At 42.7% G+C, this 25416-nt stretch overlaps 1 protein-coding gene across 1 annotated transcript; it reads left to right on the top strand.

The window, feature by feature from the left end:
- Positions 1–460: 460 nt before the first annotated feature.
- LOC138965024 (kelch domain-containing protein 10-like) lies at positions 461–23382 on the top strand. Its single transcript, XM_070337145.1, has 10 exons — positions 461–584; positions 4399–4544; positions 6809–6893; positions 9935–10101; positions 11139–11317; positions 18568–18652; positions 20335–20425; positions 20738–20785; positions 22660–22805; positions 23147–23382. The coding sequence occupies exons 1-10, from the start codon at positions 551–553 to the stop codon at positions 23360–23362; spliced, it is 1197 nt and encodes a 398-aa protein (XP_070193246.1). The 5' UTR covers positions 461–550; the 3' UTR covers positions 23363–23382.
- The last annotated feature ends 2034 nt before the right edge of the window (positions 23383–25416 follow it).

Genomic DNA, 25416 nt, shown 5'->3' with positions numbered 1-25416 from the left:
CTGCCTAGTCTAGATTGTAGAACAGCCCGCCACGCATGCTACAGTCTAGTAATAGGACCTATGTAAAGGCTACACAGCCTACCACATAGTAAACTTCAAGTTCAAGTTCAAGTTCAAGTTCAAGTTAGTCGTTTCCGGATGACCCTGCTGCATCAGTGTATTTGGAATTTTTGTTTGACTCGTAAGCTGCTTTATTGTTGCGATCTCAGTTCGATCACCGAAATGCTTTGGAATAAAGAATACAGCAAAAGAAAGTTAAAAAAAAAAGGGGGGGGGGCGGGGGAATAAGTTAAACAGATTCTTTTTTTTTTACAGAAAAAATAAAAAATGGAAAGGGAGTAAAATTTTCGTACGAAATTTTTCCTCTGGAGTTAAAATCTCGTGGGAGTAATTTTCTAGTGTTACACCGGTGCCCGAGCCCAGGGGCTCCAGATCCGGCTCGCCGGATCCCGAGCCACTCCGTTTTGTGTTTGCTGAACTCTTCGGAAATGAAAACGACAAAAGTAGCTTCCGGTAAAACAATACATTTTCGCAACATCGTGCAGGAAAGATGTCACTTCGACTGGAACTTGTTCCTCCCGCAGGTAATGCTTAAATATCAATACATGGACATAGCTACTATTTTATATAAGTTAAAAGATAGTGCAGTGTCGCAGGATAAAACTACGACATAATGCGCCTGTTCTGCCAAGTGAAGTTACTATTACACTTACAGTATTAGGACCTCGAGATAACACAATTTTGTAAACAACTGCCAGAGCCACGATGTGCAGTAGATCACTGCTGCGCTTTTTGGTGGGAGGTGTGGCTGTGGGGTTAGGTTTACAGAAAGAGGGAAAGAAGCTTAAATGCTATTAAACAGCCCAGCACAGGGTGTGTGTTTTGCAAAGTTCTGGATCTGGATCTGGATTCTTTACGTTGCAGGAACCACTGTTGGTCATCTTCGCAACGGATGCGGGAGAGCGCATAATAATGATTTTGAATACAATAAAAGTCCTGACTTTGGTGGGACAAGTCATATAGTCCCGTCACATCAATGTCTTTCCACTCTTAGTGACTTATTAAAATGTTAAAAACTGAGCTCTGTAGATGGTCAGTGTTGGGGCAGCACTGATGCCGGCAGTCTCAGCGCTGAAGATGCTGCGCTCAGCTGATTCCACTCTGCGACTGTCCGTACGAAGAAGGAGTTCTTGTGCTGGTCTGTCTTGCAGGTGGGGATGCGGAAGCCTCGTGTGTTGTTTACAGCTTGCCTCTCGATGATATTGCTCCTTTCATACCTCTGGAACCTTGTGGGGACGACTCTCCGCCGTCCGCTCACGGCGGGGGTGAGAAACTTGTCTGGAGGGAGTGCGGGGATCAGGCCCTCAGAGATCCTGTTTAGGAGGTTGAGGCGTAACTGCCTGCGTCGCTCTTCCAGTGGGGGGAGGTTCAGGTTCCTCAGCATGTCGCTGACGCAGCCCGGGCTTCTCGACTTGTAGTCTCGCGTGATAAAGCGGGCTGCTTGGCGCTGAACTCTCTCCAGCCTCTCGATGTCCCGCCGGAGGTAAGGGTCCCACACGGTAGCTCCACGGTAGCGTGGATCGGACGAGTGTTATGTACGCCAGGCGCCTGCACTCCTGCAGTGATGGCGCTAGTATTTTTTCAAACTGGTACGCAAACTTTTATAATGCAAACAGTCCAGAAAAAAACCGGTAGGCTGGTCATTGGAACCAGTAAGAGTCCAACTCAGAGTACTGTTTGTTTTTGTGTTTTTTTACCGGCGAAAAAACCCCGGTAGTTCTAAACATCAACCGTTAGGTCATACCGGCAACCAATTTTGTTTCCGGTGTTTTCTCGTTTCAACCGGTAAAATACCGATACATGCCGGTTAACGCCAATACTGTCCTGTGGGCGTAGGAAGCCCACAGTTGATCCAGCTTTGCGGCAGATGTTGGAGATGTGGGAAGACCAATTCAGGTCGGCGGAGAGGAGTACTCCAAGGTAGGGGTTGTGTTGGACCTGCTGGAGGATGACGTTATCCAGGCTGTATAAGTAGGACGATTTGCTTCTGGTGGAGAGGATGTAGCACTTTTGCGCGTTAAAGCGCATGCCCCACTTCTTAGCCCAGATCTCCAGCTGTTTGAGGTCTGCCTGCAGGGTGAGGTGGTCTTGGAAGGTGTGGATCTCCCGGTACAGCAAGCAGTCATCTGCAAAGAGTCGTACTGTTGACTTCGTAGATTCGGGCAGGTCATTGATGTGGCACAGGAACATCATGGGTCCTAGAACAGTGCCCTGGGGGACGCCTGATAGGACTGCCGCTTCTTCGGACGCTTCACCCTCCACTACCACTCTCATCGTCCGCTTCGTTAGGAAGTTCGTCAGCCACGCGTGGATAGGCCCGCGTACTCCGTAGTGGTCCATCTTCTGTAGGAGTCTACCATGGGGGACCGTGTCGAAGGCCTTGCTAAAATCCAGTATGGCAACGTCGACCTGTGATCCGGTGTCGTAGGACTGGAGGAGATCTTTTGCTGTGGTGAGAAGCTGGGTCTCACAAGAGTGGCCGGATCTGAAGCCGTGATTCCTGTCAGTAAGGATGTTATGTATCTCCAGGTGGTTTCGAAGGTGGCGGCAGATGACGTGTTCCAGCAGTTTACTGGCCACTGATGTGAGGGATACTGGCCTGTAGTTCTCTGCTCGGTTTCTGTCGCCCTTCTTGAAGACCGCCGAGATGTTTGCAGTGAGCCAGTCGTTCGGGAGTTGTCCCGTCTCTATGGAATGGTTGAAGATGGTAGTTAGTGCGGGGGCTATGGTTTCAGCGCAGGTTTTGAGGATCTTGTTGGGGATGTTGTCTGGTCCGGATGCTTTGGAAGGGTTGAGGTTTTTAAGTAGTTTGGCGACGCCATTGATGTCTATGGTGAGGTTGTTGATGGTGGGGTAGGGGGGGTCTTTCATCTCAGGAGGGGGGGAGCCGTCATCACGGGTGAAAACGGAAGTGAACTGGGTTAGGAGGATCTGTGCTTTGGAGAGGCTGTCGCTGGTGAGGGAGGGGCCTTTCTTCAGTGGTGCTACTCCAATGTTGTCCTGGCGTCTAGATTTCACGTTGCGCCAAAAGGGTTTGGAGTTGTTCTCCTTGAGTTATACTGTTAGTGTCAGTTAACATGGCATTTCTGTAGTCTTACTCTTAGTCTTATGACTATGAGTAAACTGCAGTCACACACAGTAAAGGAAAAGTAAAGCATGCATTATAACAGACCCAAATACAATTTATGGAATACAACGAGGGGATGTAAAAAAGACCGCGAGGCCTACTCATTGTCCCTACTATCTATTGAGGTCTAACGAATGACGTATCACAACGTGCGCGGTTGTCCTTGGCGGTCAAGAAAGCCGCGGGCGCCGCCGCGATCATTGCACAGACGACACTTCTAGACCGCCAATATTTTTTGTGCGCATCACGTGCTCCACATAAATCGGCCGGAAACGAAGCAATTGGGAAACCTGGATTGCTAATCTACTATTGCTAAAACAAAGTGACTGTGGTGAGATGAACAAAGTTGAAAAAATAAAATAAAATAATTCTTTACTCACCTATACAAGGACAGCACAATACAATACGTATTTTTGCTTATGAGAGCTTCATCAGGATCACAATACAATACAATACAATACAATAACTTTATTAATCTCTAAAAGAGAAATTGCATTGCTGAGCTTTTGTGTCCGTAATAATAACATACATAAAACATTCAAAAATAAACATTTGTTCTTTGTCATTCATACATTCTTGTGTTCTTATACATTTCTTCAATTCATACATCAATATTCTATCATAATTATGTACATACATTTATTCTCTTTTAAAGGCATATTAACTCGATGAATATACACGCTAATTGCTTTACCAACAGCTGGAGACATGCTAAATTAAGTTCCCTGCAAAATATTGTGGTCTAGGACCCCTTCAATGTTGAGATATGTTAATTTTCATTTTGATCTGGATCGTCCTATTTATAGATTTGCCAACAGAGGTAGCGTTGACGCAAGGGAAATAACTCCGCGTCTTTGTTGACATCCTCACTTTTTCAGAGGCTAGAACAAGCTGTAATGCATGTATATGGTCCGCGCATTGCGACATATCGTCATTATATGGCCTTATGATGCATTTGACATCGATTGTGGGCAAACTACACTTTGTAAACACGGGAGCGCGTACATATGCCTTTAACAAACAAACAAACAAACACAAAGGGCATCAAAAAGCAAAAGCCTATTGCTAACTCAAAAGAATTTGATTGAGAGTTTAACAAATAGTGAGTTATTTTCAAATTAAATAGTATTAGTAAACAATGAACGTTTAAAAAAAGCAAGGGACACTCAAAACTTTTTTGTCAAAATAATGTTGTGTGTTTTGTTGTGCAGTGGATACAGCGTCCCCTCACCCAAGGAGCGGTCACAAGGTGGTGGTGGACCAGGGAAACCTGTATGCACTGGGCGGCTACAATCCAGATGTCGTTGACTCTGATTTGGAGGACCCGCGGGAGATCGAGAAGCGCATCTTTGTTCAGGTTGATTGCCAGAGCTGTAGTACAGTGGAATCCCCCTTTTGCGACCTTTTGCGACCTTCATCAATCACAGCAAATCGGGTCTCGAAAGTGAAGGAGTCTTCTTCTTCTTCTGCATTCGTGGGCTGAAACTCCCACGTACACTCGTGGTTTTTTTTTGCACGAGTGGAATTTTACGTGTATGACCGTTTTTTACCCCGCCATTTAGGCAGCCATACGCCGTTTTCGGAGGAAGCATGCTGGGTATTTTCGTGTTTCTATAACCCACCGAACTCTGACATGGATTACAGTATCTTTTTTGTTGCGCACTTGGTCTTGTGCTTGCGTGTACACACTGGGAGGAGGGGGGGGGGGGGGGGTGTTCAGACACCGAGGAGAGTCTGCACACAAAGTTGACTCTGAGAAATAAATCTCTCGCCGAACGTGGGGACGAACTCACGCTGACAGCGGCCAACTGGATACAAATCCAGCGCTCTACCGACAGAGCTACGTCCCCGCCGGGGAAGGAGTCTTAAAATGGAGGGAAATTTACAGAGGTTATGTACATAGAAGAGGGGGGGGGGGGGGGGGGGGGGGGGGGGGGTATTTAAGCAAGGGAGTTGTAAAATGGTGGTTCTACTGTCCTAGTTTTAATTTACCCATTACAAGCATTGATGTAACACAGAGTGGATCTATTCACTATTTGGTTTCTGGAGTTTCTTATTCAGTTTTTTGTAAATGTAAATGCTTGTATAACTGTGTTTTAATTTTAAATGTGTCAAGCGCAAAGAGCATAATTGTAAAGTTATGATGTTGCGCTATATAAATGCTCATTTATTATTATTATCATTATTATTATTATTTTAAGCGGAAGAGCTATTCTTTAAATGGTTTTGTCTTGAGAGAAAAGGCTGTGATGCTCTGTGTGTTCTTTATTACTTTCTGTGATTAAGTCTCTTTTTTGTTTGGGTAGATCACTACATGTCTCCCTAGTTATTATTACACCCCCGGTATAGGGGTGTGTATAGGTTTCACTCGATGTGTTTGTTTGTTTGTTTGTTTGTGTGTTTGTATGTTTGTGTGTTTGTTTGTGTTCGCAAGTAGATCTCAAGAATGAACGGACCGATCGTCACCAAACTTGGTGAACAGGTTCTATACATTCCTGAGACGGTCCTTACAAAAATTGGGACCAGTCAAACACACGGTTAGGGAGTTATTGGTGGATTTTGTTTTTTGGGGGGGATCAACTACGGCATAACTCTTCCTTATCTTCTCCATGTTTTCAGCGTTTACCTCCCTTCCTTCGTATGGTGTATGAGGGGGCATCTTCGGATATTCCCGGCGTTCTGTTACTATTTTTAGAAGGTCACCGCAGTGTCCAGAACGTAAATTGGACCCGTAAATTATCCTCACTGTAAAAGTGCAAAGGTCGAATCAATTTATAGCCACGCGAAAAATACACTGTCATCTATCTCTCTATATATACGGCTTCTCTGTGTTTGTGTGTGTGTGTGTGTGTGTGTGTGTGTCTCTCTCTCTATGTGGGCAACACCTGTGGATTGTTCAGTTCTGTTTGTGATGTGGTCTGGCGGCTTTTGTGTATTTGTATGTACTGGCCTTCCTTTGAGAAGCCATAACAGTTCAAAAGGGCTTAGAGATAAGCTCTAAATTGCTCAATCCTGAGCAGTGAGAATGGTTATTTCCCTTTGACCAACGGGGGTGTTATTCCTATCGGAGGAATTTCTTGTTTTGTTTGTTTTTCCTCCCTAGTTATTTGGTTGTATGGTATTGTATTTCTTGGATTGTAGCTCGTAGTTGTAACACAATGCATTTGGTTCATCTCCCTTGGTGGGATGATCTGTGTGAGGTAAAGTCCAAATATTCTACCCTTACGTCTATGCAAAAGGAAGGCTTTAACCTTCGCTGGTGGTCCGTGTGGACCCAGAAGGGTGTTTAATTGCAAATATCTCTTAAACTAGTTGGAATTTTTTAATGAGCTTTTAAGAATGCCTCAGGCACCTAAAAAGCTCTTATGTCCTAAAATGTCAGCGAGAAGTGATTAAAAAAAAAAGAGGTCATATTTAGACTACAAACATCGTGGGGTCGTGCAGACCCATGTTTCTCAAAGAAGGAAAGGAGAAGCATGGGTCCGCACAGCCCCACGATGACTTCCGTGTGTAGTCGATAACCCGGACGGGCGAAAGTTAAGCTGGGGATTTCTTTCCAAAGTTGTGTTGTGTCCCATTTGAGATAAATTGAAAGAACGTTTTGTGTATACTTTGCTTCAGATGTGGAGATTCAATTTCTTCTCCCGGCGATGGAAAGAGCTGAACATGACTGGGGACTTTCCTCGATGTTTGGCGTCTCATACAGGTCGGTACTTTGTGGCGTAAGCAGTGTTTAAGTCATCTTGCAATCAGTGTTTGGACACCTGCTAAATATGGACTTTTCAGTCATGTAACTGATTTAACAATAACCATCCTCATCACAAAGATCTGTACTCAAACGCATCTGTCCAGTTGTGTATGACGGGTAGTGTCGAACGCTGAAGAGTATGACGGGTAGTATAGACGTAAAAGCAGTACAAATCATATATGTACCCAATGTCAATAAGACGCGACAACAACAAACAAGTAGTCGCGTAAGGCGAAAATACAACATTTAGTCAAGCTCAGTCGACAGACGTGGGACTGGTCCGAATTTTATCGGAATTCCGATATTTTCCTTAGCTTACAGACCATTCTTGAGATCGATGCAAATTCGTTGAGAAAAAAGGGGAGGGGGGGTGGTGGTATGAACCGTTCAGCTGAAGCTGTCTGCGTCTGAAGTCAGTGCATTCGCACCCCAGCACTCGCGTGAACCCATAGCAGTATCATGGGTCGCGTTTGATTGGCTGTCGATCTCCGACGATTATCGCCTAGGCCTAATTATTCACCGATGGCGGTTTGCGGGTTGTTTTGATTGGCTGCCGATCTCCAAACGCCGAAGGTGAAAAAGATGGCATCTGGATTCCGTATTGTTTTGTCGGCTGTGGAAGCTCTTACGATCGACGACCAAAGTGTGAAAAACAAGTGGAAAGCCAACTGGCTGTCAGAAGAAGTGACTGTCATTATCACAACAAGAAAGAAAGGCGCCAGCTCATTGGCGACAGTATCGCCAAGATATCCATTCCCGGTCAGGCCGTGTGCACGTGGTGCGACAACGGCCACTGCGTGGTGAAATACGGACTTGGTGGAAAAAATGTGTTGGTTCTGAAAGTTTTCAAGTAAGTTTTGTGTGTGTGTGATTGTTATAAATTACACTTTTGTTTAAAATGCTAAAACATTATTCTTGTGATTTTTATAGCTTTTTAAAAAGGCATGATCTAATTTTTTGCTATCAGGAGAGGCCCCAAAATGGCCTTTATAATTCTAACATTCATTTTCCGTCAGGGGGGCAAAGCCCCCCTGAACCCCCTACCTGGGCGTTGCCCCTGGACCCCACCAGGGGCCTATGCGGCCCCTGGACCCCGGCTTACTTTCCTACTTTTGGAACATTTGCTGGTCTCATGTCTGAGTCGAACTCACAGAATGAAACTGAACGCAAGACCGTACACTCGTAGCATCGTCTGTCCACCGCTCGTGGCAAAGGCAGTGAAATTAACAATCCAGAAAAGCGCGGTAGCGGTTGCGCTGAGGAGGATAGCACGCTTTTCTATCTCTATTCTTTTTAACTCTCTGAACGTGTTTTTAATCCAAACATATCATATCTATATGTTTTTGGAATCAGGAACGGACAAGGAATAAGATGAAATTGTTTTTAAATCGATTTCGGAAATTTTATTTTAATCATAACTTTTATATTTTTAATTTTCAGAGGTTGTTTTTAATCCAAATATAACATATTTATATGTTTTTTGAATCAGAAAATGATAAAGAATACGTTTTATAAAACAATTATTTTAATTACAATTTTCAGATATTTAATGACCAAAGTCATTAATTAATTTTTAAGCCTCCAAGCTGAAATGCAATACCAAAGTCCGGCCTTCGTCGAAGATTGCTTGGCCAAAAATTTCAATCAATTTTATTGAAAAATGAGGGTGTGACAGTGCCGCCTCAACTTTTACAAAATGCCGGATATGACTTCATCAAAGACATTTATCGAAAAAATTAAAAAAACGTCTGGGGATATCATACCCAGGAACTCTCATGAAAAATTTCATAAAAATCGGTCCAGTAGTTTACTCTGAATCGCCCTACACACACACACACACACACACACACACACACACACACACACACACACACACACACACACACACACACACACACACACACACACACACACACCACGACCCTCGTCTCGATTCCCCCCTCTATGTTAAATCATTTAGTCAAAACTTGACTAAATGTAAAAAGACCAAAAAAAGCAACCAGTGGATTTTGAAAAGTTCCCCCTAAAATGTATGGCATTTTTGTTCAATATTTGTGTTTTTGTGAAGCTTAATCGTTCACCAACGTAGAATAATGGGTGCCCATCATGATTTAAAAAAAGATATGTTTGAGATGTATCATAAATGCAGATGTGTGGTTTATTTTAGGACAATGCTACTCGTAAACACTGTTTGCTAAACTTAAAATTCTAAATTACATGTACTACAAATCCAAAAACAACGTTCCAATTTTCAGAATAAAAAAACAAGAAAGATAAGTTGTTGGAACGTTTGTTATTGCCAAAAAACGTTACATTCACAAATATAGTCACAAATATTTTACATTCACAAACATTACATTCACACATATTTACATTCACAAATATAGTCACAAATATTTTACCTTCACAAACATTACATTCACACATATTTACATTCACAAATATAGTCACAAATATTTTACATTCACAAACATTACATTCACACATATTTACTTTCACAAATATATCGACCCAACGGTCTTTTAATCGCACAGACAAACAATTTGAATTGGGTACGACAACTTATCTTGATCAAAGTTTCTACCGCCTGCTACGAAGCTAAGGCCAAAAAAAAAAAAAATAGTCTGTTTACGGTAACCCGACCGACCCTATTTTTTTTGCGCGACCCTAGACTTTTTTTGGCATTTGGGGAAAAAAACCAAAAAAACTGTTGTTTTTTTTGCAAAATAACGTAAAAATATGGTTTTTTGGAAGAAAAAAAAAATCCCGACCTACCGACCCTATTTTTTTGGCCTATGTTACCGTAAACAGACCTTTTTTTTTTTGGCCTAAAATACTACAGTTGAAGCTTCACAGGGGTCAGAAGCTCTGCATGATTGTCATGCCCTTTGCTTTTGATGACAGCAGCACTCCTTTTATTTCATTTCTCACCCAAGAGATCAGCTGTTTTACCTTGCTCTCTGGGCTTTCTTGTTATTGTGATTCTGTTCTTTTTTCAGCTACATTGCATGGTCACACCCTCCTAACGTTTGGTGGCAGCGGCATCCCCTTTGGCATTGTGAGTTCGTGTGATGTACATAAGTGCCACGTGGATCCCAACTCCGACACCGTCAAGTGGACGCGACTGGAAGTGACGGGGGATGTGCCAGAAAGCAAGTATGGACATGTGAGTACTATCAACAGAAAACACACAAAGGTTGACATACTGACATGCTGACATACTGCTGACATACTGCTGACATGCTGACATACTGACATGCTGACATACTGCTGACATACTGACATTGACATGCTGACATACTGACATGCTGACATACTGACATACTGACATACTGACACATGCAGCCAGACTAGCGCACACATGAAAGATATTCAGATGCAGCAAAACAAAGGAATCCAGGCAAAGTGCAGAATAGTCGATTTTTGGAAATAACTCTGTCAGAATTTGCAAGCATTGTGGAAGAATTGCGCACCGCTAACAAAACCTCTCACACTGAACAGAAAGCACATGGTGCACCAGTTAAAACCATGATCGCAGAGAATAACTGACTCCTGTGTGTATGTTATGCAGAGTTCGATCAGTATGATGCTTTTTTATTTAAAAAATCTGCACAAATGAGCCACGATCGCTGTAGCCATTGCTAAGCACGCGTGTCAGTTTCCCCAGCTGCCGTGACCTCGACCTCAAGCAAAACTCACTAGACCTCAGGCAAAACTCATTGTCGCTAACTGCGATCCAGCATTGCAGCAACAGATCCTTAACTGCGATGTGTATATTTTCGAAAGAAATGGGGTCGTATCGACACTGCATAACATACTCATCAGAGTTGGGTTATTTGCTGCAATAGTTGTTTTAACTGGTCGGCCATGTGTGTCTCGTTCGACCATGTGTTTTCTGTTAAGGTTGTTTGTCCCTTCTGCTTGTAGATCCTGACAGAGTTATTTTTGGAAAACGTCTATTTATAAAAATAAAGTTCTTTTCTGTTTTGTTGCTGTCATTTGTAAAATTTATTTTTTTAGACAGAAGTGGTAGTTCCTTGCTTTATTTAGGCTGGCTCTTATTTTGAAAATATGAACATAGCTAGGAAATAAGATAAGGGTTAATTTGAGGGCTGGATCAGCTTCAGCCAGTTAATTATGATAAGCATGTGTTGCATTTTTAACAGTTCACACAATGTAATCTTTTTGTGCTTTGGACTTTAGTGCCAGCTCCTCTTGGGGAAACACTTCTACCTCGTGGGAGGCACAACAGGGTTCATCTACAACACAGACGTGCATCGCTTGGACCTTGAAACGGGCACGTGGCAATGTATATTTGACTCACCGCGCGGAGAGGACAATGTCAATGAGGATGAACAAGACATTCACAATCCCATTGGCAGGTTGGGCTTTCTTTTTGCTCACTGGAACTTTCTTCTATGTTTTGTGTATCATTTGCTACACTGAATTTGATTTTGAGGTATTTATGTAGCTTAACAATTGTGAAAGCTCTTCAGTGCCGTTCATGAATGTGCTAGTGTGATGAGCTGCTTACCCTGCCTCTGAGACAGACGCATCTGAATTTTAATGGCAAGATTGTTGTAAAACAGAGGGGTTATTATTGGAGGTCACAATTTATCCAAATTGATTGTTGTACACCACTGAACAGGGGGATCTTATTTGGAGGTTACACTTTATCCAAATTAAAGCCTGATTGGGATAGTTGTGTGTATGGTGCATCATCAAATCTATTTTTACATCACGCGTTTGCCAAGATCTGCAGTCTTGGTCACACTGTTCTATTTGGTGCGAGATTTGCACTTTCAGCTGAACTCGCTTAGAGCTCGTTGGCTTACTTATAGCGTGCTGCGGCGCGGCCAGTGACCTTGATTCCCTTTCGCGCGCTGTCTCTAGCACACAAAGGCTCTATGGAGCTTGTGTGCGATGGCGCCAGTTTGAAAAAAATACGTGATTCTTGGTGTGAAAAAGGGATCGTTTCAGTGACTTACACCTGGGATTATGTTCATCTTGTGTATTTTGTTACTTGAATATACAGGCATTGTGTTGGTGCAAACTGGAGTTTATTCATTCGACTCGTTTTGTTTGATTTTGTGGTAATACTAATATCACTGGCACTCAGCTCTTGTTCTTTGTTCCTGTTAAAAGAAACAGAATTTGCGCGTTGTATATCAGTTTATAATCACACTGAATACTGATAACAGCCCAACCGACTGTGTTTTTATTTTGCCATCAGTAAGTACTTAGTCTTAACTGTGTGATAGAGTGAAAACAAGTTAGGTTACAGGTGTTTGTGTATGATTTCTGAAGCACTTTTGTGGGGTAAGTTGTGTGAATTAACCCACGCGCAGGTTCTCGGAACAGGCACTCGCTACAGTACGCTATTATATGCAGCTCTGTTGACTGTCGTGCATTTCATCTTGTTTGTTTTGTTTTGTGTTTTCCCCCTTCTTTTTTGTTCTTAAGCATGTGACGTGTTTATTCTTAAATTAATGTTGTGACTGTAGTTGTGCTTATGTTCTTGCCTGTCTGTATGTGTGTACATGGTTTTGCTTGTTTATTTGTGTCATTTTCTTTTAATTTGTAGTCACTCTATTTATTGATTTAAGGTGTCTCAGTTAAGAATGGCGGCAGTGCAACATACGGAAGATCTCCACATATTTAGGCTAAATGCTATGTGCAGAACGTGTGGCAGAAGATCAAAGACAGCGAAGGACAAAAATCATACCATTAGGCATTGCAAAAGCTACGCATCAGTGTTGTTTCAGTTTCACGGTATTCACGTTTCTGAAGAAGCCAATGGCACCACTTTCTCAAGTACAATATGTACATCATGCTCTGCTCGTCTCAGCCAACTAAAAAAAACTAACATTCCAACTCAAGGTGTGTCAAAAGCAATGAATAATAACCTTGAAAAAACAAAGGTGTTGTGGACACAATACAACTCCAAAGTGGAAGTAGCTGACTGTAGTGTGTGTAGAACGTTTGCCGAACAAATGGCTGGTAGTCGTAAGAAACCAAGAAAAGCCAGTGAAAAAGCTGCTAGCCCGCAAAGAAAAAGCACATGTGTTGACAGTACTGATGCCTGTACAAGCACTTCTATTGTTGAAACCTTTCAGCCACAGTGTTCTTCAACACCTGAAACAAAAACCGCAAGCCGTGTGGTCAAAAAACGTCTGTTCGACCTGCTGACATCTCGCAAGGGTACGACTCAGAGTCAGAGTGATGTAAGTACTAACAATGACACAGTCGTCGTGTCAGCTGCTTCAACATCATTTCAAACCCAAGCCCCAGCAGAATCAAACGATAACACACCTGTAGCAAAGTCTGTATCTCAGTCACAGAAAGCAACAGATACTAACACTGTTTTGTCAAAAAACAAACCACAAACCCAACTCCGCCCAATAGAACAGTTGCAAGCACCTTTGACAAAAAAAGAGGAAGAGTATTTAACTGGCTTAGTTAGGGTGAAACTGGCACAGTCAGATGACAAGAAGACGTTGATATGTAAGACAAAAGCACAGCCACTTGTCCTAAAGAAAATTGTGAGAGCGAAAAAGTCATCAGCGCTAGTTTCTACTCCAATGAGGAAGAGAAGAGCAAAGGAAATTGCCAACTTGAGAAAAGAAATTTCCGGTTCCACGGAAGCTGACATAATAAAACAACAAAGCACTGAACTCAAGCACACAACAAAGCGCAAAAGGGATGACATTCTGAAAACAGCTGGGTTGGGACAGGCACGCGTCTCTTCAAAATCAGCAGCTCAAATTAGAGCAAAACTGTCACTTAGCTGGGCAAAACAAAGGCAGTTGCGAAAATTAAACAAGGCAATGGGAATAAAAATGGAGTGTGAGAAAAAGGAGAGGGAATTTCAGGAGGGAGTGCTTTGTGGGAAAATAGAAGTTTACACATTACGTCTCTCATGCATCAACAAAGCGACAAAGAAAGAGGAAGTTAGGGGCATTCCCGTGTCTTCTATTGTCAGCTGGCCCAAGTTTGTAACTGATCTGTTAGACCAGTACGACAAGAAGAACATGCTAACATGGCATAACAACACCTTGCCAGAAAATGAAATTTGGGTTAAAATCGGGGGTGACCATGGAGGGGGGAGTTTTAAAGTTGTTCTTGAAGTAGCAAATCTCCACAATCCAAATGCGAACTCAAAGTTGGTTGTGATGACTGAAGCCAAAGATTCTGCTGAAAACCTTGAAAAGATTTTAGGCAGCACTATTAAAGAGGGAGTTAGTGCTGTCAACGGCATGATGTGGAAAGGAAAAAGGCTGCGAGTGTTTATGTTTGGGGATTATGATTTCCAGTCAAAAATGTATGGACTGTCAGGAGCCCAGAGTAGTTATCCATGTCTTTGGTGCAAGACTTCCAAAACGCAAATGCAATGGAGTCCAAGAGAAAAAGCCCCCAAAAGAACGTTAAGAAACATGAAAGAAGACCTCATAGGGTACCAAGAATCTGGCAGTGACAAAAAACATGCCAAAGACCACTACAACGTCATTCGTGCTCCAATATGGGACGTCAAAGTGAGTCATGTAGCGCCGCCTTACCTTCATTTGCTCCTTGGTGTTGTGAACAAACACCACGATCTTCTTGCAAATGAGTGTCACCAGCTTGACAAGCAAATAGCAGATGCCCTTTCTAAAATAAAACTGAGTGAAGAGCGTTTGGTGGTGATTGACAACACTACCGAAGCATTCAGAAGGTGTGTCAGAAAAATGTATAATCTCCGAGAAAAAGGGAAACTTAATCTGAAAACGTTTCCAGTCTTCGACAGATCTGAAGGACCAACAGTTGCAGGGGTTACTGAGATTTTGAATAAGCATAGCATAACACCTCAGGCCTTTTTTGGTGGTAGCTTCAATGGGAATCACTGCAACAAATACATTAAAGATGAAGTGATTACTGCCGTAGCAGACAGCGTAGAAAGAAGGGCATTTATCCTGACAGATGATTATGGCGTGCACACCCTTGCAGGTCAAATCAAAGACAAACACACCCGTTTGAACAGTCTTTACTCCAGTGTGCACAGGCTTGTGTCACACACAAAACCAGTTGGGAAAGATGACCTTCCTGGCATCCAAGTAGCTATTTCTGAATACATGGAGTTCTACAGAGGTAACGTGTGCCTTGACAACGTTAATGTCATCCCAAAGCAGCACATACTTGAAGCACATTGTGTAGAGTTTATGGACAGGTGGGGGATGGGGCTTGGTTTGATGGGTGAACAGGGCGGCGAAAAAATACATTCTGACGTCAACAATTTGAAAAGGAGAGTTTGGGGCATGAAAAACAAGGGACAGCAACTTTGCCAGTTAATGAAAGAGCAACAAATTAAGACCTCACCGATGCTGCTTGACACCCCGCCAAAAACAAAATCCTAAACAAGAATGATAAAAAGTCATTGAGGCCTTTAGCATATTGACACAATAACAGCTCTAAAACATTGTTTTTTGTTGTTTGTTTTTCTTCTAAAATTGTACATATTGTTTTTTTTCTTCTTCTAACAATGTACATTGTGTTTTTGTTTTGTTTTTCTTTCTAAAAATGTACATAGTGTGTGTGTGTGTGTGTGTGTGTGTGTGTGTGTGTGTGTGTGTGTGTGTGTGTGTGTGTGTGTGTGTGTGTGTGTGTGTGTTCATATGCGTGTGAGGGAATGTGATCCCGCGTAAAGAGTGTGTTTACACTCACATTTGAACCGTTTAGTTTGAAATTACACCCACTCTATTCCATTACAATGCACGTCATCTTTTTTTTCTTCAGCATCTCAGAGAAATAACAACCCCAACTGTTCGGCTGTGTTGTTTTGTTTCGTTTTGTCTGTTCTGTTTTGTTTGCGATAATGAAACAAACGTTAAATTGTCGTCGGATCGACGAGTTTTCTTTCCTGTGGTATATATACAAGTTTGTGAGAACAATACGAGTGAAAAACTGTGTTGAAAAACTTTCAAATCGACTTGTGTGCTGCTATTGGATTACTCATGTAGGAGGAGACATCAGGTAGGCTTTTTGTTTTCTTCACATGCAGCTAACAATTTGCATGAACATGTATTGAAAGACCGTTTTTTCTTTCTTTTATATTACAGGCATTAATTGCACTATTTTGAATTATATAAACGCAAAACAAATTTCACATGCGCACCATACGCATGCCTATAATATGTTTTTAAATACGACATTAATTAGTGTTCTTTTTTTGTGGCACATTTAGGATGTTTTGTTTACTGTGTTGTCTTCTGCCGTCTTACATACTGTGCCGTTCCTGTTTCTTTAAATGCAACATGCACATGTTTTTCAGAGTGTAAAGAGTGGCATAATTATATACTTGAGGAGCAAACACTTTTTCTAATTCTCTCATTTACCCTTTCTTCTGTCTTGAAAATTGTGGCATGTTTTGTTTCATACTATTGACATACATGTATTATCCGCCTATGTGTTGTCGGGGTATAATATCATGTGGCACTTCGCGCGGATTTGGGTGAGCGCGCGCGAGCTACGTTTTTTTTTCTCCTGTGGTATATTATATATACAAGTTTGTGAGACTTGTATAGGAGGGCCGTGAGGTAAGCTTTTTTGTTTTATTCACATGCAGCTAACACTGTAACATGAACATGAACTACCGTAAGATCTTTTTTCTTTCTTATATGTTACTGACATTATCTACACTATTTTGAATTATATACTTATACAAACGCAAAACAAATTTTACATGCGCACCATCAATGACTTCTACTAGTAGTCCTTGGCATAATATGTATGTAAATATACGACTGTATATACTCTACTGTTTGTATATATTTCGTAAAGTGTTGTATATATGTATTATGTACTTGGGGATTACCTTTGTCTTTATCTTTCATTATTTTGTGTTCTTTTATTGTGGCACATTTAGGATGTTTTGTTTACTGCGTTGTTTCAAGGTGTTTCATTAAATGCAGCATGCACTCATTTATCCTTTCTTCTGTCTTGTGAATTGTGGCATGCATTGCAATAAATACAACTATTGAGAGATGCCCGGCAAAACACTAAAAACATCAGTTCCAAAAGGCAGGGAGGGCGCACTGAACCACTGCTATCTCTCTGCTCGGCGGCATTCTTATCAACACAGCTTACAGAGAGCGGGCAACGCACGCTCGCTGCAGACAAATAAGAGTGGTCTGGCCCAATTTCAGGCGCCACTGTGGGTGGGAGGTGTTGGAGGGAAATGGGGGAGGAAAGGGTAGATAGGCGGGAGGGGAGTGGTTGTTGCCAGTTATTTTTAGCTGGAGCCAGTCTGCAGCTCACAGTGCCTGAAATGGAACACAGTGTGGTGGGAGCAAAACAACGTATGATTTGGAACATTGGAGAGAAAAAAGTGAGTCAGGGGTGACGCAATATATCTACACGTACACGTACAGGTCTTTGCTCCACGTTCGATCATCTAGAAGACTGTAATGTTGAGAAATAACTCTGTCAGGCTTGTGTAGGTTGTGTGAGAGTGAATACGCCAGTCACTGGCGAGGGCTGTGTAGGTTGTGGAAGAGTAAATACGCCAGTCACTGGCGAGGGCTGTGTCTCAAACGTGGAAAAGGAGCATGCCTCACTACCCCCCGCGGGTTAGGGGGAAGAATTTACCCGATGCTCCCCAGCATGTCGTAAGAGGCGACTAACGGATTCTGTTTCTCCTTTTACCCTTGTTAAGTGTTTCTTGTATAGAATATAGTCAATGTTTGTAATGATTTTAGTCAAGCAGTATGTAAGAAATGTTAAGTTCTTTGTACTGGAAACTTGCATTCTCCCAGGAAGGTAATATATTGTACTACGTTGCAAGCCCCTGGAGTAATTTTTTTATTGGTGCTTTTGTGAACAAGAAACAATTAACATGTGGCTCTATCCCATCTCCCCCCTTTCCCCGTCGCGATATAACCTTCGTGGTTGAAAACGACGTAAAACACCAAATAAGGAAAGAAAGCTTGCCTCACTAAGAGCAAGAATACTCACTCTGGGTGGCCGAGTGGTAACGCACTTGCGCTCGGAAGCGAGAGGTTGCAAGTTCGACCCTGGGTCAGGGCGTTAGCAATTTTCTCCCCCCTTTCCTAACCTAGGTGGTGGGTTCAAGTGCTAGTCTTTCGGATGAGACGAAAAACCGAGGTCCCTTCGTGTACACTACATTGGGGTGTGCACGTTAAAGATCCCACGATTGACAAAAGGGTCTTTTCTGGCAAAATTGTATAGGCATAGATAAAAATGTCCACCAAAATACCCGTGTGACTTGGAATAATAGGCCGTGAAAAGTAGGATATGCGCCGAAATGGCTGCGATCTGCTGGCCGATGTGAATGCGTGATGTATTGTGTAAAAAAAATTCCATCTCACACGGCATAAATAAATCCCTGCGCCTTGAATATGTGCGCGATATAAATTGCATAAAAATAAAAAATAAAAATAAAAACAAATCCCTGCGCTTAGAACTGTACCCACGGAATACGCGCGATATAAGCCTCATATTGATTGATTGATTGATTGATTGATTGATCTTTCACAACCCATGCAAACCATTATTATTTCTGGAGTTTGTGTCTTCAGTTGTTGTACCCTGTGATACATGCCAAGTGTGGATGGAGCCTTCATGTTGTGTTTGTTATCAGGTATCGCCATGAGGTGGCATTTCACAACAACAAGATTCTCATGATCGGTGGAGGGCAGGCTAGTCGCGCTTTCAGTCTAGAAAAGGTGAGTTATCTGGTGCGATGCATGTATTTGTAGAAGTGTTGAACTTTTTCCCCAACTCTGCTAGGATTGCAGATAGAAGTTTACAGTTTTACATTGTAAGAGTTTTGTACAAGATGTTATAGGCCTTTGGAGGGTCAGTCGCAAATAGGAACTTAGTGGTGGTCGTAAAGTAGAGTGAATAAATAGTACGACAAAAAGCAGAAACAAAACTGTCAGGCAACGCTTAGTTGTGTCAAGGTTGTATTCAGGTTGTCATAACCCGAGGAGTCAGTTGCAGGGGTATCACTGTAAAGGTCAATCTTTTTTATGTAATGTAATGTATCCTGATGTCACACGCTTTCCTTCTTTGCCACTACTAAAGCAAACGTGTGCAAGATTGTATGTTACACGCTTTGGAGCATGGCAAGAACGGATTCAAACTCGAAATCGTCCCTCCAAAAGCCCCAAAATGCACACACGACTTTTATTTCTCCTGCTGTTATCGTTTCTTCTTTTTACAAATTCTTCAACGCTGAGAATACTGAAAACGGCATCCCAGACGACAGTACTGTTTCCATACGCGAATTAAGCTGCCCTTGGAAAGTGGCTCGCTCAGGAGGCCTGTTAATCTGAATCTAGAAGGACAGAGTTCTGAACATAGATGACAAAGATCCCGAAAAGAACAAACATTTCGCGGATGCAGACACAGAAAGACATCATGAAGAATGCGATGCTTCAAAAGATACAGACTGTGACGATGACTGTGACGTCATTCACATATACCGAGACGTCATTCATAGTTGTTCAGTCACTTCCGTCAAAAAGTAGATCTCTTCACAATGGCTGCTCCTGTGTTTAGGTTTGTCACGCTTGAGTACGCAAAACGTGTTTGTTCTCTCCTCTGTTGAAGCTGTGAGACATAAATGCTATTCCGACTTGGCTCACGGCTTCGTTAGACAATCAACGTAATCTCGTGTGGAAGAAAATGTCTGTCACACGACCAAGTCTGAATAGCAGTTAATGTTATGAAAAATGGGTGAAAGTAGAAAATAAGTATGATTTGAAGGCTAGTGGAACTGTGTCCTGAAGGGAAAAAGTGTAGGGTTTATACCACTGTGCTGTATTTTGGGGAAACAATGATGTTTAGATTACGCTCTTACGACTGTTCTTCATTTTGCAGCCTTTTTATACATACTATCATATACATGTGCGCGAGAGTGTGCATGCGAGTGTGTGTGTGTGTGTCTGCAGTATGGATGTGGCAGACGTGCCTGTCTGGAGTACTTTGGGTGTTCTTACTTCGTATGTGTTATTGTTCTTATTTTTGTTTTTTAAGGTTGTTGTCATATATTGTTTTGGTTGTTTTAAGAACAGATGAACCACACTTTTCCATCCATTGTAATTAATTGTATGGACAATAAATGATCTTATGGTTTATGTCTTATGTCTTATGCAAGAAGCATCTCCATGGCTGCTCTGGTCTTGTTGTTGGTTGACTCGATGTCTTTCAAAGGATGACTGGAACATTTTTTTGCCAAGGGACCAGGTTGCACTTGTACTGGCTTGTCTAATGTGGACGATGACACCGCCCCCCCCCCCTACACACACACACACTCCTCCCTCCCTCAGTCTCTGTTAGAGGACCAGAGAAGAATCTGTCAGTACGAGAGTTAATGTGAATAATCTTTTTTGTTTGTGGCCAGATTCCATGTTTCAACCTGGAGTTATCACAGTGGGAGCAACTTCAGACAAGTCCTGCCGTTTTTGACAGAGAGCAGAAAGTGCCTGTTACAGGTAAGCCAGTACAGCAGGTCAGAGTGAGTGTGTGTTTGTGTGTGTGTGTGCGTGCGTGTATGAATCTAATGAACATTAATCGTGGAAGTGGTCAGTTCATGTAAGAGTGAGAAAGAGAGTAGGGGGAGGTGGGTTTGTGGGCAAGTGTTTTTAAGCTTTCATCAGTTTTAATGGCTTGTTTTTGGTTCCTTGGTTTTGTTAATTTTCGTACCATTCAATCTTTTCTTTATGTCAGCCCGATCACTTATTTGAACCATCATGAAGTGAACAGCTTGGTCTGACTCTTGTAATACTTACACCACTTTTTTTCAGGTATACCTCCTGCAAGACGTTGCCATAGCTGTGTCAAGTTCAAAAACAGTGAGTACCTGCTGTGTGAAATTAGTGAGTACGTGCTGTGTGAAATTAGTGAGTACGTGCTGTGTGCTCTCGTGTCTGTTTTGTCACAGTGGGCAGGTCAGTGTCCGGGGAGACTATTTGTCCAACGTGGGTGATGAAGGAATAGCATTGTCTCAAAACAAAAGTGATAAGAGTTGTCCGTCCCTGCCATAGCCTGCGGCGCTGTCAGCGGGTAGTTCCGGTTGTTTTGTTTATGTTCAAAATGGCTGAACGAGAGAAGAAGATAAGTGGTGGAGGGAAACGTTACTGTGTCTGCTGTTCAAACAAGTGGGTAAAGAAGTTGAAGGGCGGATTGTCATGCGGTTCCATTTTGCAAACACAAACCGGAACTACCTGCGGTTCCAGGGGCGCAACTCTGTCCGACTATCGCGTTAGTTTCGAGACAGTGCTACAGCATAAATCCAGGTCTTAAAATGGGGGTCAATTTACCGAGGTTCTGCCTCCTAATTGGGAGGTCGTGAGTTCGAATCCCGGTCGCTGCCGCCTGGTGGGTTAAGAGTGGAGATTTTTCCGATCTCCCAGGTCAACTTATGTGCAGACCTGCTAGTGTTAACCCCCTTCGTGTGTACACGCAAGCACAAGACCAAGTGCGCACGAAAAAGATCCTGAAATCCATGTCAGAGTTTGGTGGGTTATAGAAACACGAAAATACCAAGCATTCTTTCTTTCTTTGGTGTTTAACGTCGTTTTCAACCACGAAGGTTATATCGCGACGGATACCCAGCATGCCTCCCCCGAAATCGGCGTATGCTGCCTGAATGGCGGGGTAAAAACGGTCATACACGTAAAACTCCACTCATGCTAAAAACATGAGTGAACGTGAGAGTCTAAGCCCATGAACGAAGAAAAAGAAGAAGAAGAAGACAGAGGTTCTGAACAGAAAGTCTGAGAAAACAAGGTCTTAAAGGGAGGGAGTCTTAAATTGGGGGGGGGGTCTTAAAAGGGGGTTCCACTGTATTGTGTGTAATTTATGAGATGTGTGGAGTTTGACAGCAGAACATAATGTACAGGTGAATGTGTTTTGGCAGTTAGGGAGCTTGCAAAGTTACAAGCTTTGTTGGTGATGTCTGATGGCAATATCATTTTCCCTCACTTGTAGTTCAATGAGCGCTTCTGGGGTGATAACGCGAGACAACTCTTGCGATCTTGCCGCGAGGTGGTGCCAGTTACCAGCCGAAAGAAAGAAGGGGCATAACCTCACCAGAACCGAACATTGTCTGTTTACCGTATAAAATGCACGACTTACACATGAGCTGTTACCAAACCGATAATTTATGCTATTTGGGACCAATGCAAGTTTTTGTTCCTTTTTCGTGTGATCTTGCCGCGAGGTGGCGCCAGTTACCAGCCGAAAGAAAGAGGGGGCATAACCTCACCAGAACCGACAATTACTTACTTACTGCTTGTTATATATCCTCTGGCATGTGGGGCATCAACAAAGGACATTTCCTTGTTAATTAAAAGAAAATTCATGGTGCTTTGTACAGGTAGCAAACCTGCAAAATATGTTGCATGCTGTTGTTACCGTACGCTCAGCTGAAGTTCTCAACAGTGTCTGAAAACAGAATGAAAGTGTAGATCAAGGGAGGTAATAATATGCTCTTTATAAAATCAAGTATGAAAAACTACCCTGTTTTGTAATTATTCCCTCTTTTTTAAAAAAATCCTTGTTTTTGATTAAAACAAGTTTGTAACGGCATTGAAATTAAACAATTGCAAAACAACCATAACATTTTAAGATTCTCAGTGTATGGGGGCGTAATTTTGGTATCTTTTCCCTGCCAGTTAGCATCACAAGGGACTTGTGTCTGGAATGTTTCTTTCTGTCACTGCAGATGTTTTCGTGTATGGTGGTCGGAATGTCGAGGAAGTGCTGGGTGACCTCTGGCGTCTACACCTTGACACGCTACAGTGGACGTGCATAGTGTTCGCTCATGCGTCACCCCTCAAGTGCTTCTTCCATGCTGCCGATGTCACAGAAGTAAGAAGAGGTTTCTGGATGGACATGGTGTTTTAATCCTCTTCCTGTGTGTGTGAGGGTGCACGCACATGTTGAGTGTTTTTTTCTCACTCTAATTTCAGCCCAGATTGTTTTTTTTCAGAGTTTTGTTTTAGAATTTAAAGTTTTTTTGTTTTTGCTTTGTTTCCTAGAATTATCATGTTTTCATTTTCATTTCAAATGTGTTTCTCTATTTGTTGTTTTGAGTGAAGGCAAATCGGAAGTGATCATGAGAGACTCACCTCACCTTACCTTCAGAAAAGAAGCTTATTACCTGTTGTGTCCTCTTTTTGCTTAAAGGTACCTTACGTTTTGTTGTGTAGAGCGGCTGCATGTACATCTTGGGAGGCGTGACCAACGACAATGAGGAAGTTCGCACCAATGCTGTGCACCGAGTGTGGCTGGTGGTGCCTGTGCTTCAGGAGCTGGCATGGAGTGTCATCAGCCAGCGACTGCATCACGACCGCTCCAGTGATCTCCCCTGCAGACTCTTGCACGCCGGTGTTCCGCGGGAATTCACACAGCGACTGACGTCTTGATGCTGGCCTGCTATGTGATTGGGGGGGGGGGGGGGGGGGAGGGGGGAGGAGGAGGAGGTGGAGATGTTTTTTGTTGAGTGACTTCTGGTATGTGTGTGAATGTGATTCCGGGGAGGGGGGGGGGGGGTACTTTGTTGAGAGTGACTTCTGGCATGTGTGTGTATGCGATAGGGGGGTAATTTGTTGAGAAGGACTTCTGGTAGTGGTATGTGTGTGTATGGTTTGGTGGCCACAGTTGAACCTTCAAAGTCTTAGAAAGTATTGTCTTTTTATGATGACAAGGTGCTTGGCTTTACAGGGCCTACAGCCCATCATTTCGTAAGTTAAAGGTGCTGGTCGTCCAGCATTCACATGCACAGATCCCCTTTGGCTTTCAGGCATGCTTCAGCCATTATCCGTTAAGAAAGTTACCAAGTGTCATTGACTTTTCTGCAAGGAAATGAAAACAAATTCTGTTTCGTTATCGTCTAGGTAGGTGTCCAATATAAAAAGCTGAATAAGAGGGGGAAATACCCATGAACTAGAAGTATGTAAGAGTAAGTTTATTTGGCCTCAAAAGTGTTGGGGGGGTGGATTGGTGACTTTTTTGTAAAGTGTTTTTATTCATGCTGGCGCCTGTGGCTTTTTCTTGGCCAAAAATGATGCGAGTTGTGTCCCCTGGATGTCTGAGAAAAGTAACTTTCCTTGTATGTTGGGTCTACAAAATCAAGTTTTGTCATTTTTAATTAATTTGTTTTTAAGGGTCAAACAAAATTCTTTGGAACACAGTGAGAGTTGTCATGACAGTTGCTGTTGCTTCAAGATGATAACAGCTAATTCTGATGAACATTTCTGTGATGTGAATCTCAGAGAGGGTTGGCAGAAATATGCCAGATACAGTGTGTGTGTGTGTGTGTGTGTGTGTGTGTGTGTGTGTGTGTGTGTGTGTGTGTGTGTGTGTGTGTGTGTGCGCGTGCGCGCGTGTGAACGTTCATGTTTTGTGTGTGTGTGTGTGTGTGTGTGTGTGTGTGTGTGTGTGTGTGTGCGCGCGCGTGTGAACGTTCATGTTTTGTGTGTGTGTGTGTGTGTGTGTGTGTGTGTGTGTGTGTGTGTGTGTGTGTGTGTGTGTGTGTGTATGTGCACGTTCATGTTTTGTGTGTGTGTGTGTGCTTGTGTACATACATATTTTGTGTGTGTTTGTGTGTGTGTGTGTGTGCATAAATGCTTGGTGTGGTGTGGTGTGTGTGTGTTGCGTGATTTTGGATGTCAGTTTGATATTGAGAGTCATTACAAAGCATCTTTGAACGAGCACAACATGAGGTATGCACATATACATTGTGTTTCATTTTGTCAACACTGCATTTACAGATGCAGGTTTGGCAACGTGCATTGAATGATGTTCTTTTTACTCACAAGCCTAAGTCTTTCATACTACAGACTGTGGGTATGCTTGCATCCTTTGTAACCACTAGATCAACAATGACAATTCACACTCACATTTAACCTGCCCTGTGTTTCTTTACAAGAGCGCTTTCAGAAGTCGCTTTCTGTGCTTGGAAAATCCCCCCGCGGGTTAGGGGTAGTCCCATATTGGTTGGGACGAGAAAGAATTTACCCGATGCTACCCAGCATGTCGTAAGAGGCGACTAACGGTTCTGTTTCTCCTTTTACCCTTGTTAAGTGTTTCTTGTATAGAATATAGTCAATGTTTGTAAAGATTTTAGTCAAGCAGTATGTGAGAAATGTTAAGTCCTTTGTACTGGAAACTTGCATTCTCCCAGTAAGGTCATATATTGTACTGCGTTGCAGGCGCGCCCCTGGAGCAATTTTTTGATTGGTGCTTTTGTGAACAAGAAACAATTAACAAGTGGCTCTATCCCATCTCCCCCCTTTCCCCTATCCCATCTCCCCCCTTTCCCCGTCGCGATATAACCTTGAATGGTTGAAAACGACGTTAAACACCAAATAAAGAAAGAAAGAAAGTGCTTGGAAAACGACATGCTTTTGTGCGGGCGGATTCAAGATGGCGGACGAATGTCAGCCCATGAGCGACGCGATGGGGTTTGACAGACGAA

The sequence above is a fragment of the Littorina saxatilis genome, linkage group LG4 (assembly GCF_037325665.1).
Source record: "Littorina saxatilis isolate snail1 linkage group LG4, US_GU_Lsax_2.0, whole genome shotgun sequence".
Lineage (NCBI taxonomy): Eukaryota > Metazoa > Mollusca > Gastropoda > Littorinimorpha > Littorinidae > Littorina > Littorina saxatilis.
The sequence above is the reverse complement of the archived record's forward strand: the minus strand, read 5'-3'. Positions and strand labels throughout refer to the sequence as shown.